Raw genomic sequence first — 15,244 nt, 5'->3', positions numbered from 1 at the left:
AAGAAGAGTCACATCCACAGCCCACATGGAAATATGTGGAGGTTAACGTCCCCCATCCATCCTGCCACCCCCCTTAACCGTGACATGAAGTAAGAGTGTGTGTGTGTGTGTGTGTGTGTATGTGTATACAGGGACACAAACACAATGTCGACAAGTGCTGTTACCAAACGTCCAAGTCCATCAAGGCCCGGGATCCACGGGACAGCCCGATAACTGCAAATCAAACCGCTGTCACTCACAGAGAAGTGAACCTGACAGAGAGGGGGGTTCGCTATGTAAACCTCAGACAACAAGCGCCTTCGATGCTGAAGCGTAGCAAGCGCTCAGCTGCAGCTGCTGATCCCCAAGGGAGGGGGGGGGGAGGGGATAATTAATTACCACCTTGACATAACGGTAGACCTCCAAAAATTAGAGGTAATCAACTAGCCCCGGGGGCTAAGTGGGAAGGATGGCACTAACGCTCGGGAATGAAGGTGATAATTAACCTATTACGGCTGATTTATTTGCACTAAATCACTTCGTACTTTCAACCAAACTCGTTCACACGCCCGCTGAGCGCTCAAACTTCTCTGTTAAAGCGTGTGCGCCTCAGCTTTTAAAAAATATATATACATATATATTTCACTTATTTTACAAGGTCACTGGAGCGGAGCAGGTTCCAGCACCTGGAGCACTTTTCACTTCATTTGCACCGATCTGTAAGGGTGCAAACACCAAAATGTGTCCCCCGCAACATCCTGGTGAAGTGGAGGGGCGGGGGGGGGGGGCACAGGGGTCCCACGGAGTGGAGGTGGAAGGTGATGGAGGAGGGAGGGAAGGAAGGGAAGGAGGGGGTGAATTCCTTCATAGGAAAGGAGGGAAAAAGGAGGGTTGTCCAGGGAACTGATAAGATTGTCTGGAGAGCTTTCACTCTGTCTTTGAAAGAGTGCACCGAGGGTCACAACCAGCCACGGCGGGGGCCACAAGCAGCTTGGTTAACTGTGACCCTGCAGCTTTACAAAAGGCCCCATTCGCTGACAGCTGTCTAGATTTCATAAAGATGTATACATTTGGTGCTAGTGTTTAATCCCTATGTTCAGTTTGGGAACGACATGTGCAGACACACACACAGAAATGCACTGACAACCCACAAGGCACAGTTTTTTTGGGGGGGGGGGGGGTGCCAGCTCCAGTCACGTGCCCAAAAGTTTGAGAAGCATCAGAAGAGACCGACTTACTTGTCGTACTCCGCGTTGTCCGTGTCGCAGCGCGCGTCCTTGTGCTTCTGCCAGTCCTTGCCGTGCTTGCAGGTGGTGAGCAGCACCACGTCCTCGGCGTTGTGCACGTGGTGCAAGGCATTCCTGGTGTCCGAGCCGATGCCCGTCAGGTAGCGCTTCCCCTTGAACACCAGCACGTACTTGCGAAACGGCGGGATGGCGTTGTACTTGAGGAAGCCCCGCTCCCCGCCGGTCCGCGCGTGCTCCTTGGAGAAGAGCGGGATGGACACGTCGAAGCTGGGCCGGAAGTTCTCCGTGCTGATGCTGGCCTTGGCCAACATGGCCTGGCCGATGTCGAAGCCCAGGTCTTCCGTGTAGTCCGGCCACGTCCCCGAGTACAGGTTGAATATGAGGTGGTTCCGCCCGTCGTTCCACAGCGGCAGGCTCTGCACCTTGGTCTTCAGGTTGTGGACGTACTGCGGGGACAGCTGGTCCCGGTCCAGCGTGTCCAGACTCAGGATGAACAGACACGCCTGCCCGGGGTCCGAGGTGTAAAACCTGGAGCCCTCGATGGTCGACAAGATGTTCTGGTAGCTCTCGGAGATCTTCTCGCCCTTCTGCTGCGGGTACACGTACACCTTGAATCCGTTCCGTTGGCACGGCGCGAAGTCGAAGCAGGAGTCCACGCGGCACCGCTTGCCCTTGTAGACGCTCGCGTTGCCGTCCCGCTTCTGCCGCGGCGATATGTGCAGGTTGTACTCCTCCGTGTCCGTGTGGTCCCAGGGCGAGAAGAGGTGTAACGGGTCCGAGAAGTGCGGCCAGGGCTGGTCGGGCCGGTACCCGCTCCGGCTGCGATCATGCCGGCTCCTGCTCGCCGCTGGGAGTTGAACCCCTCCGAGGTAGGAGAGAAGCAGCAGACATGTGCCGGCGGAGAGCAGGATCAGGTAGCGTTTTTTGGCCTGCATGTGTCCTGACAACGGGGGCAACGAGTTGTTTGGGAATAAAAAAAGCAAAGTGGCCCGAAGTGAGGCTCTCACCAACCCCGGCTACACCGCTCCATCCTCCGGCAGCCTCCACGGATCCCCAAACCCCCGTCTGCGTATTCGGTTCCCAAATCCAGCAATTGATCCAGTGCATGTGGGCGATTTATTTGTGTGTGTTTTGTGTGTCTGTGTGTGTGTGTGTGTTAAAAGTGCTGTCCCGTTCTCCCTCTTCTGTAGAGTTTCACCATATCGCACGAGCGCCTACGGCGAGGCTGAGGTGTCTAATAATACAGAAAAATTTCAAAAAGGAAAAAAAAAAAAAAAAAGCTCCGTGCTGGCTGGACCGACTCGGTCACAATCACACGCGGCGGCGGCGGCTCTCTTCCCCGGCGTGGCTCCTCGCCCTCATCCGGGCTGCCCGTGCGGAGCTGTTCAAACGGGGGAGGGAAAAAAAAAACTGTCCGACAGCCGTCTGGGAACTCTTTCTCTCCCTCCCTCCCTCTCTTTCTTTCTTTCTTTCCCCCCGGACGAGCAGCGGCAGGGGTCCCCGAGGCTCTCCCAGAGTATAGCCCCGGTTCGGACGTTAGACTCGGTCACACATTGACCGGGAGGCGGGGGGCGTAAAGACCCCGTCGGTGCAGCCGCCGCGCTCGAATCCAAATGCCTCCTCCTCCGGCTGAATTCGTCCTATTCCCCCCCCCCCCTCTTGTATCACTCCATGGTCCCGTGTGAAGAAAAAAAAGGCACACACACACACACACACCAAAAAAAAAAAAAAAAAGCCGGGCGGTGGGGGGGTTAGCGACGCAGCTCAGCGGTACAACTGTAACCGGACGAATCCCTGCATTTCTCTTCTTGAGTCTCACAACCTCCACACACACTGCCCTCGTACGCGCCGATAGAACATTGGGAGGAGGAGGTGGTGGTGGTGGTGGTGGAGAGGAAAACAAAAAAAACACACACACACACCGGCGGGTGGGGGGGGGGAGCCACGCAAGCACGCGAAGTTCTCCGCGCCGACACGAGGCAAACAAACGCCGGGCGGATAGCGGAGGAAATGTTGCGAAAGGACGGGATTCCTCGGTTCCTAGTGTCCAATTACCGAGTGCTCGCTCGTCCCCGGTTGTGAGTCCGTAACATTCCAATCCCGACACGACGGCAGCTGACGCGCCGTCCCATCGATGCCCACCGGCGCCGCTGATTGGTCCGTCTCCGGGAACGGAAGGGGCGGGACTTTAGGATGGGAGCGGGGGGGAGGAGGAGGGAGGGGAGGATGCACCCATTGATAACCGGGGTCCTCCGCATGGGTGCAAGGGATCTAATTGCGAGCCGATGTGGAAGTAGTTTGGAGACGCGAAGATACACCTCAGTGAGAATATTATTATATTCTGCTGTCATTTTTTGCCTTATGCTCATAATGTATGGGCATAGTAAGCTTTTACTTGTGTATTTCGCATATGTGCTTCTTTATCTGTGCTATATTTCAATTCTGTTCTAATCTTTTTTTTTTTTTATTGTTTCCTATAAGCAGTCTATACTATACAGCCTATGCTCTATAAACTGTCTTGACTGTTTCTGGGATGGCATTCACCGTCTCTTTAACCTTTATGTGAGAGTTTTGATCTCGCAACCATAAATATTGCGAAAAAGAGTGAAACAAAACATTTATTTTGCATATTCAGCAGCATACTGTAGAGTCGGCATGCACATGTGTGTATGCATTTCTATATTTGTAACACATTTTTAATGGCCTTTCTATAAAAACCCACTAAAGGCACATTAACAATACCTATTCATATTTACCACATACTGGGTTGCACTTTATATTGTGCACCCGTCATTCATTTATTAATTAGTGAATAATTTTACATTCCATTTTCTGTCTTTCATGTCACTAACGGCAATAGGATTACAAGTTAATTTCTTTTCATATTCAGCACACACAACAGCATACCATATTAGCTATGCATTTGTTTGTGTCAGAGCTTATTGCCCCAAATGAAGAAACCTTGACAACGATTGCGTTTATTTTCTTTATTGGATAGCTGTGGAGACAGACAGGAAATGTGGACGAAGAGAATTGCAAAGGGGTATTCTTATCCATCTTTTTTTAATTTGGATTGTCATGCAGTTTTCATGGGAATCCAGAAGCACTGGCACGCAGTCTCCATGACTGTGCAAAGAAAATCCCAAAAGCACACAAGTAAGATTAGCCCTGTGCAAGTTGCCTGGAACATGCTGTAACACTGACATGCCTGCAGGACCATGTGGAAAAGAATGATGTCATCGGGTAATTTGTCTCACAAACTGACACAGTGAAAAGAGTTAAGATGTGAAGCTCCGCCCACAGAATAACTTTAAGTCGAGCCCAGACTAAAGTTTCCCTTTCGCAAAGTGACACAGCATTATTACCCCCCCCCCCTCCATCCCCCCTCCCACATCCCCCACCCGCCTCCTCCTCCTTGACAAGGGAATTAATCGCAGAGGAGTGTTTCTCGCTGAGTGTCACCATGCCTCATAAACCCGCATAATCCTCCCCACCGCCATTTGGTGGCAAAACACTCCGGCTGGGTGAAGAGGCCATCCTCATTTTTTATCGGCCAATTAGCTCCGAAGAGGGGGACTAATTAGCGGGGCTGGCTGGGAGACGGGCCAGGATCCTGTGGTTGGCCTGCCGCTCATCGTCGGAATATGCTGGTGATGAATGCGGTTCCGCAGGGCTGCTCCTGTCCCACTTGTCCTGACTAATCCAATGTCAAGCGGTCCATATATAGGAAAATATGAACCGTGAAGTCTCCGTCTATGGCCATTTGCACCCCATAACAGGTAGCAAAGCAAGCCTTGTTTTTTTCTCTCCTTGGTTTCTTAGAAGAAGAATGTTAGCTCTGCACCGCGATGGAAAAGACACACCGCTGGCTGACTCACCACCACTGCCTCACTGTTGACAATCTTTGCTGTTGATGCCTGGGGTACTTTGCTCTTAAAGGTCCCATAGTGTAGAAAGTGAGTCTTTTTCTTGTGTTTATGATGAAGCAGGTCTTGGTGCCATATGTATAAATACTGTGACAGCAGCGGAAGAAGAAATCCACAGAGAAACACACACACAGACCCATCCGTCCGATTCAGACACACAGACCCGTTTATTTTATTACATTGCCTTTAACGTTGTGATGTCACAATGTGTACAGTCAACGGTAAAAGTGTCACTGAACTCCTTTGTGTAGTTGACACACACACACTGAGGGTGAAGGCAGGTATATTCAGACAGGCGGTGTGTGTAAAAATAGTGTTTTTCGAACGTTAAAGCATGTCAACGTGTTAAAGTAGACGCCCAACATACAAATATACACCTGTTAATGAACACAGCGTGTTTTCTTTAGTCGCCTCCAACTCTAATGGGGTTAACGTGTAGCTGCCAAATCCCTCTTGGACAACTAGGATTGTGATGTTTCTGAATAGAGATGTTCTCTCTGTTAATGTGTGGTGGGTTGTTCGCGTCATTACGCATTTATCTGGATGGCAGGTGACACACGCTGGAGCGGAGAATGTGGGCGTTAACTGCGGCACCATGAAAGGCCCCATACCAGTTCATCCCCCAGTGTATCCAGACATACCTTGGAACATTTTGGAGCTGTGTGGTCTCGGCACGACAGCGGTGAGAGACTGGGAGTCCTTCCAGGGAGCTTTACTTCACTCACTCACTCCCTTTTCCTTCTTCCTTCCTTCCTTCCTTCCTTCCATGTGTACACTTCTAATATTTCCACCCACCGGGGGAAAAAAAAATTCCCCTCTTCAATCACTGACTGCAGCAAGTCTGAGATATGAGACGACGAGGAAGCCTCGGCAGCTGTGAAGCGGTATAAAACCTGGACAAAGCCAGATTGTTATGTAAAACACCGATTTCTTTTATGAATGAATCAGTGTGTTTGAATTAGACAAGAGAACACTTATACTGTAATGGTAATGTGCAGGTTATTGCCCTACTATAGTGGAGGAAGAAAGTGATGAATTCTTCCATACAGGGAAAAGCAAACGCTCCGTCCAAAGAGATCATTAGTTTTCTTTGATATAAAGCGCTTACACACTCACTGGATGGGATGTTACGTGTGTGTATCTGACTTTTTATATGAGTTTTAGTCGAAATATCTCCCGGTGCCAACGTGTTACGTTGAAATCCAGCAAGATGACTTCACTCGATGGCTCACTTTTGTGTTGCGGCAGTTTGTGCTTCTCGCGAGTTGCAATTACATTTGAGTCACAGATAGCCCAAAGCGTAATTATCGGCGAGCTTTGCAAAACGCACAAGGTCGTTTGGGAACGCTTACCGCTGGGTTTTTAAGGTATTTCCAGATTCCTCAAAGACTTTTCCAACCACTTGGATGAAAACCACCTGTGTAATGAAAAGATTTTTGTGTGACTTGTTCTTGCTCAAATGAGTTACCGTGAAGCTGAAAATCCGTTTCCTAACCTTCATGTGGACTCATGATGGAGGATATACTGCCTTTCTTTCACGGTCGGGGTTCCTGGTTTTCTTTTTGCCTGTTGGTTATAATTGATGAGTTATAGTTACAGCAGATTGAGTCATTCCTGGGTAAAAAACAGTTTTAAAAGATGTACGAATTTGGTGCCTACACAGGTCACCGGGTGAAGCATGCACTATTAAAGGGCAGGACCACCTAAATTATGAAATATAACGGGATGTTTCCACAAGTTCAATCAATATTTGTGAGCATTAGCTACTCTCACTCACAGCCAGACACCAGAGAAGAAAAATTGAAACATCATCAGGTTTTTTTAAAATTCTATTAAATAGTTCTTGTGGTTAAAATAAATTATGGAGCAGATCTACACTTACATACTCGACACCACACATTTAAGGTGTGGCACTCTCGGTCAAAAAGTTGTCCATGTTAACTAATATTGTTGGATTGTCTTGAAACCATGGGAAAGACATGCAAGTATGAATTTTGAAAATGGCCGTATTTCCCCTTTAAGGCCGAGTTCTTACCACAGCATGAGACCGGGGTTCAAGTCCGGCTCGGGGCCCTTTGTGCCCGCCATCCCATCTCTCTTCCCTGCATTCCCTGTCCCTCTCTCTCCCTATCAAATGAAGCAGAAACGCTAGAACAATGGGGCTCGAGGTAACTTCCACACCCTACAATTAAATAATAAGACCGCAACCAAAACCAGATAATAAAGTACTTTAGAGAAATGTTCTGCCTGAATAAACAACCTAAAAAAAAAAAGTACCGGTGGACTTCTCCTGCTCCTGCAAATCGCTTCCCCTCAGTGACGGCAGGCAGCCGTGATAAAGACTTGCAAATTCGGGCCGCGGTAAACAAATACCCACGGCTGCAAGGTAACCTGTGGGTTCAGGGAGTTTCATGCAGGAGAAGACAAAACAGCCTTTGAGAGTCTTCAGGCTGCTGCTGATCAGTCGCTGATAAACTCCCCTCTGGATGATGTAACAGGCTGGGCTCCTGCAAACACAAAGGCCATGTGTGTGTGTGTGTCAAGGTGTGCATATGCCCAAAAATACTGTATCTCATGGGTGCTTTGTGTGTGTGTGTGTGTGTGGTTCAATGCACCTGGCTTGGTTATGCACTCGAGACTGTATCTCAGTTGTGTGTGAATAAGGAGCCGCACATCCAATTGAGTTTACTTTTTTAAAAGGCTTGTGAAGTTTCCTCCTAAAACCCGAGAACGGAGTGCCGCTGACGTGGTGTGTAATCCTGCCTGCGTGGTCTCACAGGGAGTGTGCGCTTCCCTCTCTCCGACAGGACTGCTTTTTTCTTTTTTTTTTGCGTCAGATTCAGAAAATAACACAAAGGCTTTTTTTTATTTTTTTAGTTTCTAGTCACCTGTGCTGCTGTTTCCCAGAGAGTACTCAGTGCAAACCCCGTCAGAGGGTTAGGGTTAGGAGAGAGAGAGAGAGAGAGAGACGCAGGAATGTGTGTGTATTGCGATGGCGGCTCACAATGGCCTCAACCTGAGGCGATGAATTCATTTCATGCGGCTGTCTCCTCTCATATCTGACATAAGCGAGCCGGTGCAGCGACAAACAGGCCAGAAGTTGTTGTTTTTGTTCACGGTAAAAAGAGCAGCGTGGCTGACGCAGCGGTGGCAAATGAGTGGGAGCCGATCTGGACTCGGACTTTTGTTGCTCTCAGACTGTCAGCGTCGTCGCTTCAGGCTACCGCATGCTAAATGGTGTAGCCTTGACTATCCTTTTCAAAGTGCTGCTCTCTCCATGTGTGGGATGCGTAGCGATCTCTCCCCCGTTCTTTATTTATTTAAAGTGACCTTTTCGACTCCCCGAGCCGAGATTTGCTGTGGGCAAAAGTGAGCTGGGTTTAAATGTTCGGGGGGTGTGGGAGGGAGGCCGTCGCTCGTTGCCAGAGCTGCGAGCGAGCTGCGCGGAAACTCGACGGTTTCAACCCAGGAATCCTACTGGGAAGTCCCGGCTGGCAGGCGGCGGCAAATGAAGCGTTTCAGGTTAGATGCGGCGATAGGTTTTTGTCCTCATTAAAACAGAAACCCCTGCCACTGCCTGCTCATTTGTATTCCACCGCAATCCACTGGAGGTGGATTTTGATTTAGTGGAGAGGGTGGGGGGGGGGGATTTTGAGGATGTAAGGCCACTGAAGCCTGGAGTGGAAAAAAAAAAAGAAAGAAAGAATGCGTCTTGTAATTTCGTCTAAACTCAGAAGGTCCTGAAAGAGCAACTTTACATCGGCTTTGTCGTCGCTCACTTTCCAACTTTGTAATTAAAAGGCGAAAACCTTCGTCTTGGCCGAGCGGGGTGAACGCACTCCTGCCAGTGAAAGGGTGTTCGGCCTTGTCCCTGCCAAACACCTACTCTCAGGCGCGCCTGCGGCTGAGCGCGCCGTTCCCTCTGAAGCGCCGGCGCCGCTTCAGGGAGCGCGAACGTTAACGACTGCCGCTATCATTAAATCTACCGCGGTGATATTAAATCAGTATCAATCACAGGGGCTCATGCTGGTATCGTTGCCTCAGAAAGTGCTGATGCGGCTGTGGGACCTGCTGGCTACAGTACGATGGGATTTTGCATCCATTCAGAGATTCTCTAATTCCCTCAGGGACTATACTGCACGGTAATCCACTTAATTTACAATTACCCAAGCAAGCCACACTCATATGGAATGATAAATGGACTGGAGTAATCCCACTGAGCCGGTGAGCGTGGAAACCAGACCGTATACACTCTATACGGCCTGTTTTCTATCCCTCCATCAATTGTTTCTGTACAAACAGCACGTTGTCTGACGTCATACTCCTCTCGGATTAGGAACACAAGCATGCACACACACACACATATTTATAAATACTGTATATATGCTGCACATTCCCTCTGCATACTGTATGAACCTCCTCCCTGTCTTTGAGGAGATGCAGGGGTAAAGCCTGGCTGTGCAGGGTGAATGTTAATGGTTTAACTCCCCTGCCAAAGATCAGAGCGGCGCTCGCTCTCCTCGGCCCTTTGAACTCTAACCCAGTTTGCGCCGAAGGCCGACCGACCTCGGTCCTCGCCCCGTCTGTGCTGCGGGGCCGCCGGGTATTTGGTATTGAGTGAGGAGATGGTGAGATCGTTGAACACTAGGGGTTGTGTTCTCGTACCTGGGAATGAGAGAGTCCGCCGCCGCGCTAGCGACTCTGTGAGGCTGTAATGAGGCACGGCGATGCTTTGATCCTCGTGGTTCTGCACGAGAAGAAAGATTGAGAATCCTGGAAAATCCCACTGGAATTTGGAGCGAGGCTAAGAACTAAAAATCCAGCCCTGGAACAAGAGCCTCGCTCACCAGTGTATCATGTGTTTGAATTGTTGGAAAAACAATCATTGTTTATTCAATATTTCTCCTTTTTTTTTGAGTCGCAACCTTTAATGAGCATCATTTGCCGTAAGTCCTCGACGCTTGCAGGTTAAACGCCACAGCCTCAACAGAGGAGACGAGTCCAATAGGCGAGTCAGGGGGCTGCCGGTAGTTCAGACAGCGAGATATTTAGTGTGTAAATGTGTTTGAAGAATTGAAAATTTGTCCTGGTGATGACGACAGATAAAAACTCCTCCAAAAAAAGCCTAAGATGGACATGCTTTGGCCAACATTGAGTCAAGAATAGATATAATATTTACATTACAACATACATTTGTGATTAATATCTTAAATTATGTCTCATTGCAAGCATCATTATTACAATGCTAATAATAATAATAATAATAATCACTGTATATACTTGGGGATCATCACAATTGAAACAATTCATTCGAGGAGAACAGTAATCTTCATCCTCTTCTTCCTCTCTGGACCACGAACGCCTACACAAAATGTCCTGACGAGCCAGCTAAAGTTAAGATATTTCCGTGTGGGCCAAAGTGGTGAACCAACCAAATGACCACCACGCCGAGAGCCACGCGCCGCCAGCGTGGCTAGAAGCACATTTTAATTTCTCTACACTATGCAAGCGTCCAGTTGAAGGCAAGCCCATCTTTAAATCTCATCCTCTGTCATTCGGTCTGTGTCTTTATTGGTCCCGTGTCTGATTTGACTCTCTCGCTCTTTTACAATTCTCTCCCTTTACTCTCCCTCACACATTTGATTGGCCCTTATTTCAGTTTCTAGTCAGAGATACCCAAATCAATCTCCTTCTTTCACGTTTTAATCACTGTATCTTGCTCTTTTTTCTTGTTCCTTCTTTCTCTCCGACTTACCCTCTCTGACCCTTTGACTCAGCCAATTGCACTTTCTCTACCTCTCTGCTTCCTCTGCTTTGATTCATACATTTTAATTGCCCATTTCCCCATCTCCGGAATTAATGAAATCTGTATTCATACAAAGAAGTATTAAGATTTAGAGAGACGAGAAGGGGGAATACAGGGAAGGAAACAGGAAACTACACAATGTACTTGGGTTTTTGCTGAGAACAACAGATGTTGATAGCAATGATTACCCTACGGCCAAATAGCTCAATCACTTCTTCCTAATAGGGAATAAATCACAGGAATCACCCTCGACAAAAGCTAATGAGAAACACATTTTTCTTCCTCCGTTCCAAATATCATTTGCGTCCAAAGCCTTTGAGAGCGACGCTGTGAAGGAAACGCGGCAGATCAAAGCCTTCTCCCTCGCCCTCTCTCGCAGCGGTTCTTATGCGGGGAGCGGCAGATCCGGGCGATGAGTTGACGTCGGAGAAAATGATGCGGGGAAAAAAGGTTAGAATGACATGTGAGGACATGTTATGACTGCTGCCTTGACTTGACAGTGCGGGGTTAATTATGGATGGCCTCCTCTGTTGGAGAGGGCTCAACACTAAGTCGCAGAGACGACTGAGCCCCGGCTGCCTTCTGGCTATGTGCATTAGGCCCCTCTTATGTTTTATTACTGCTGGAGGTTACGTTGGGCTGGTGGAGTTCCACTTGGGATTTGAAACGAGCTTTATGACATGAGAAGTTAACAACAGCTTCGGCTGATGTTTTTATGGCTGGCCTATTTTACTCACGGGGTTATTAGCGAAACACACCGTTTGAAAACCGCAGAGCCGACGTTGCTGAACCAGAGTCTGACAGAGGAACACGACAACTTCCATCCTCATAAGTCAGAAATCTCCACATGCCCTTAAAACAAGAATTACAAAAGACATCTTGGGAATGTGCGTATGTGCTTTCTTTTTCTTTGAGAGGGAGATGATTTCATTGTCTGTTAGCATCCTTATCCCTAGCTTAGCATTAAGACTGGAGTCACACTCCTCTAAACACACGACCAGGTAAAACAACATGCTAAAACCAACAAGATATGTCAATAAGTCAGGGTTTGGCGTGGTTGAATTTTGGACTCAGTCACACTATCAGAAATATCTAAAAGGCTGAATCCTCGTCAGGCCGATGGGTTTTGAGATTGATAATCAAATAGAGTGAGCGTATTGTCCTGTGTAACGGCAGGAATCATGCCAAGTTTCCTGTGACGTCTTCAATCTTTACATATCTGCGCGTGCGCATGCACTCGAGGCTAACGCTAGTAGCTTGACGCTCACGCTATTAGCAAGGCCGTAGCCTCCACGCTGACAGTGAAACGGGGCCTCAAGAGGACAGGTGACACCCTGCCGCGTGCGTGCACAGCGCACACATGTTGAGTGTAAAGTCGAGCTGTGGACAGATACATGTTTATTAACCCGGTCGAATAAAAAAGCGGTTCCCTTGCTGTGCTTTGTCTGGTCCCACTCCGCTACTCGTTCTGCTGCTTCATGTTCAATCAGTCAAAGAGGCCGAGCTGACACTGCTGGCACGGCGTTCTGAGTTGCATTGATTTCTTAAAGGATGTCGGGCCGCTGTGGCTGGTAAATGCCCCTCTGAAGGATCCGTTGTGTCCTCACATCATCGTCGAGGCACTGCGGATTCATACCCACTTGATTGCCCACATGCCACAATTAGCTCGGTCAGGCAAACAAGCTGCTCTGAAGTGGTTCTGCTTGAGTGTATCTATTTAAGAGACCTGGTTGTTGTTTTTTTCCAGAGGCGTATGGATTGGAATAAAGTGATGTCAGCATGAAGCAAAAGCTTGAAACATTTAGTCGATATACTGTCCTGACCTGGCAAGGGAAGAGTTGCTCAAGCCAGGAAAGTACTGGATTTGTCTCTGTTGTCAACAGTCTGGAAAATAATTTTCCTGCTGCGCCTATGTTTGGGAAACGGGGAGGAGGGGGGGGGGGTCGTTTATGCTTTGTCATGGGGGAATGCGATGATTCATGCTAAAAGAAGCGTAACATCTGGCCTCATTAATCATTTCTTTTCAGGTCTGGATATTTAGGGAACTTTTATTCTTTTCATCACGTTCTCTCTCTCTCTCTCTCTCTCTCTCTCTCTCTCTCTCTCTCTCTCTCTCTCTCTCTCTTTCTTACTCCCCCCCTCTCTCGTCTGCTCTGCTTGTCATCTGTTGACACTCTGGCATGCCTCATCACCCATATCACTCCTCCCTCCTCATTTGCTCCTAATTTGTTGTTGAGATGGCGAAAGCAAAGAGTGGGCGGAGAATCAAAGTGACTAAGGTGCGGAGGGGGAAAAAAAGGAGGGAAGAGCAGAGTGTGGGAAGAGGAGCAAAAAAAAAAGAAAGAAGAACTGCGGAGTGGTAAAGCAAGTTTGATGAAAATGTGTTTGCCTGCTGTTTAACAGTTAGGGAGTTCCTCATTACTCACTGAGCTCCGAGTGAACACAGTGACACATCCACATTAATGCCGCATGCTAGATTGCCCCGGGGGCAGCCGACACGGCGATAAGAACAACGTTTTCCAGTCACTGTGATGACAAAGTTCCCACACGCCACCCGTCAAACATTTACAGGGTTCAGGAACCAAAAAAGTTCCCATGACCGCCTTCGTGTCAGCTGACATGTTCCTTGCTATTTATTACACTTTATGGCTCAACTGGCAATCCTCGGGGACCTGCTGTGTATTAAAGTATTAAAAGACTGAACTGAGGATCTCATTAAAGAAGCAGGATGAAGAAATGGATGTGAACTAAAAGTAGGCCTTGCCTGAGTGGCAAAAGGATTCACTAAAAAGCATTTAACTCGTCCATGACGGTTCATTCTTGACCTCAAAAGCAAGTTTTATATATATATATATATATATATATATATATATATATATATATATGTATATATATATATATATATATATATATATATGTATATACACACACACACACACAACACATGTAAACAGCCACAAAGCCTTTTTTCTTTTCTGGTTACTAAACACATCTCTCTTCCTCAAGATATGGAGTTTATGGAGTTGAACTGAGCAACCTCCGTCGGCTAAATGAAACGATAGGATGTGGCTGAAAGATCCGGCGGAAACAGCCTGTAAGCACCTCGAGTTACGATCTAAAGTCAAACATTTAAGTCGTGATTATGAAGTCATATCAGATTGAAGATAAACGAATAGTGCTTCACCCACAGAACAATTGTTTATTTATCAATTACTCGCCGAGTGTTACCTTTACTTCTTGAAGAAAACTTTTGTTTGACTTGCATGCCTGTAAGATAAGAGGGGATTAGAAGAAACTGAAGTAAATGAAGGCCGGGTTTAACGACAGCAAAACATTATGAAAACATCCGTTCACGAACACTCACAAAACTTGTGCAGTTCAATCCAAGTCTCATTTATTCAGTCGCTCACTACTTCCCAAACAGACGCGCAGCTTCGCTAAAACCGTACCATTTACTGTGTTTTCATTTAGCTTCAACACTTAACAGCGCTTGAAATTTTAAAAGCTCAAATGTACAAAGCAAATGTTTAAAGCATATTAAGGACTACTGGAGATATTGGCCATACAGATTTCTGCCTTCTCTCTAATATAGTAGCACTATATGGCATAAGGCTTGGTGCTTGATGTGTCTTTCTAGAAATGATGACCCGGTTACTCAAGATAATCCACAGACCCTTTTATAACAGCAATGGTGGACTGGGTGTTCTCGGGAAAAGAACACATCGGTGACCGTATACTCCGCATATGACTGAACTTTATTGTTTCACAAAACATGGAAGCTATAAAGAAGAAGTGCCTTCAGAGAGGGTAGATTCTGACTTTCTACTAAAAAGCAAAATGGCTTTAAGTAAGAGTGTCTTTGGTACGTATTAGACATTGACATTGGAGCATAACGTACAGATGTGTCTTCAAGACCGAATGGGCTCGGCGTCTCCACAGCCCATTACACTGAAATGAAATGAAATCAAAGAGCAGAGGCAAGCACAAACATACAAAGTCATTCGCAATTGCACGCACGGACTCGCCCGAAGACAAAGACGGGAGGGGGGGGGGGGTCATCCAATTAAGTGAATGTGCTGAACAACAGCCGACATCACAGGCAAAACGCACACGGCGAAGCCATTAGCGCTCGCATAACCGGGGTGTGAATATCCAAGGCGGCAGTTTAAAACAAACCTCAGTTTGATGATGCGGCGCATACACCTCCATTCAAAGGAGCTGCGCGCCGCGACCAACGTGCCGCAAGCGCGTGCCGGCGAGCGATTTCGGCGAGCGCCCGCGCCCGA

At 47.7% G+C, this 15,244-nt stretch overlaps 1 protein-coding gene across 1 annotated transcript in view; it reads right to left on the bottom strand.

The window, feature by feature from the left end:
• ext1b (exostosin glycosyltransferase 1b) overlaps nucleotides 1-3,311 on the bottom strand; it is a 105,095-nt gene extending 101,784 nt beyond the window's left edge. Inside the window, exon 1 of the mRNA XM_068575199.1 lies at nucleotides 1,218-3,311. Coding sequence (XP_068431300.1) covers nucleotides 1,218-2,161 — 944 coding nt within the window. The 5' untranslated portion in view covers nucleotides 2,162-3,311. The remainder of the gene's footprint in view (nucleotides 1-1,217) is intronic.
• Between the last annotated feature and the right edge of the window lie 11,933 nt (nucleotides 3,312-15,244).

The sequence above is a fragment of the Clinocottus analis genome, unplaced genomic scaffold, assembly GCF_023055335.1.
Source record: "Clinocottus analis isolate CAN_PGR_092001 unplaced genomic scaffold, fCliAna1.0.p SCAF_14, whole genome shotgun sequence".
NCBI lineage: Eukaryota > Metazoa > Chordata > Actinopteri > Perciformes > Cottidae > Clinocottus > Clinocottus analis.
Note: the sequence above shows the minus strand (reverse complement) of the source record. Positions and strands in the feature narration are given on the sequence as shown.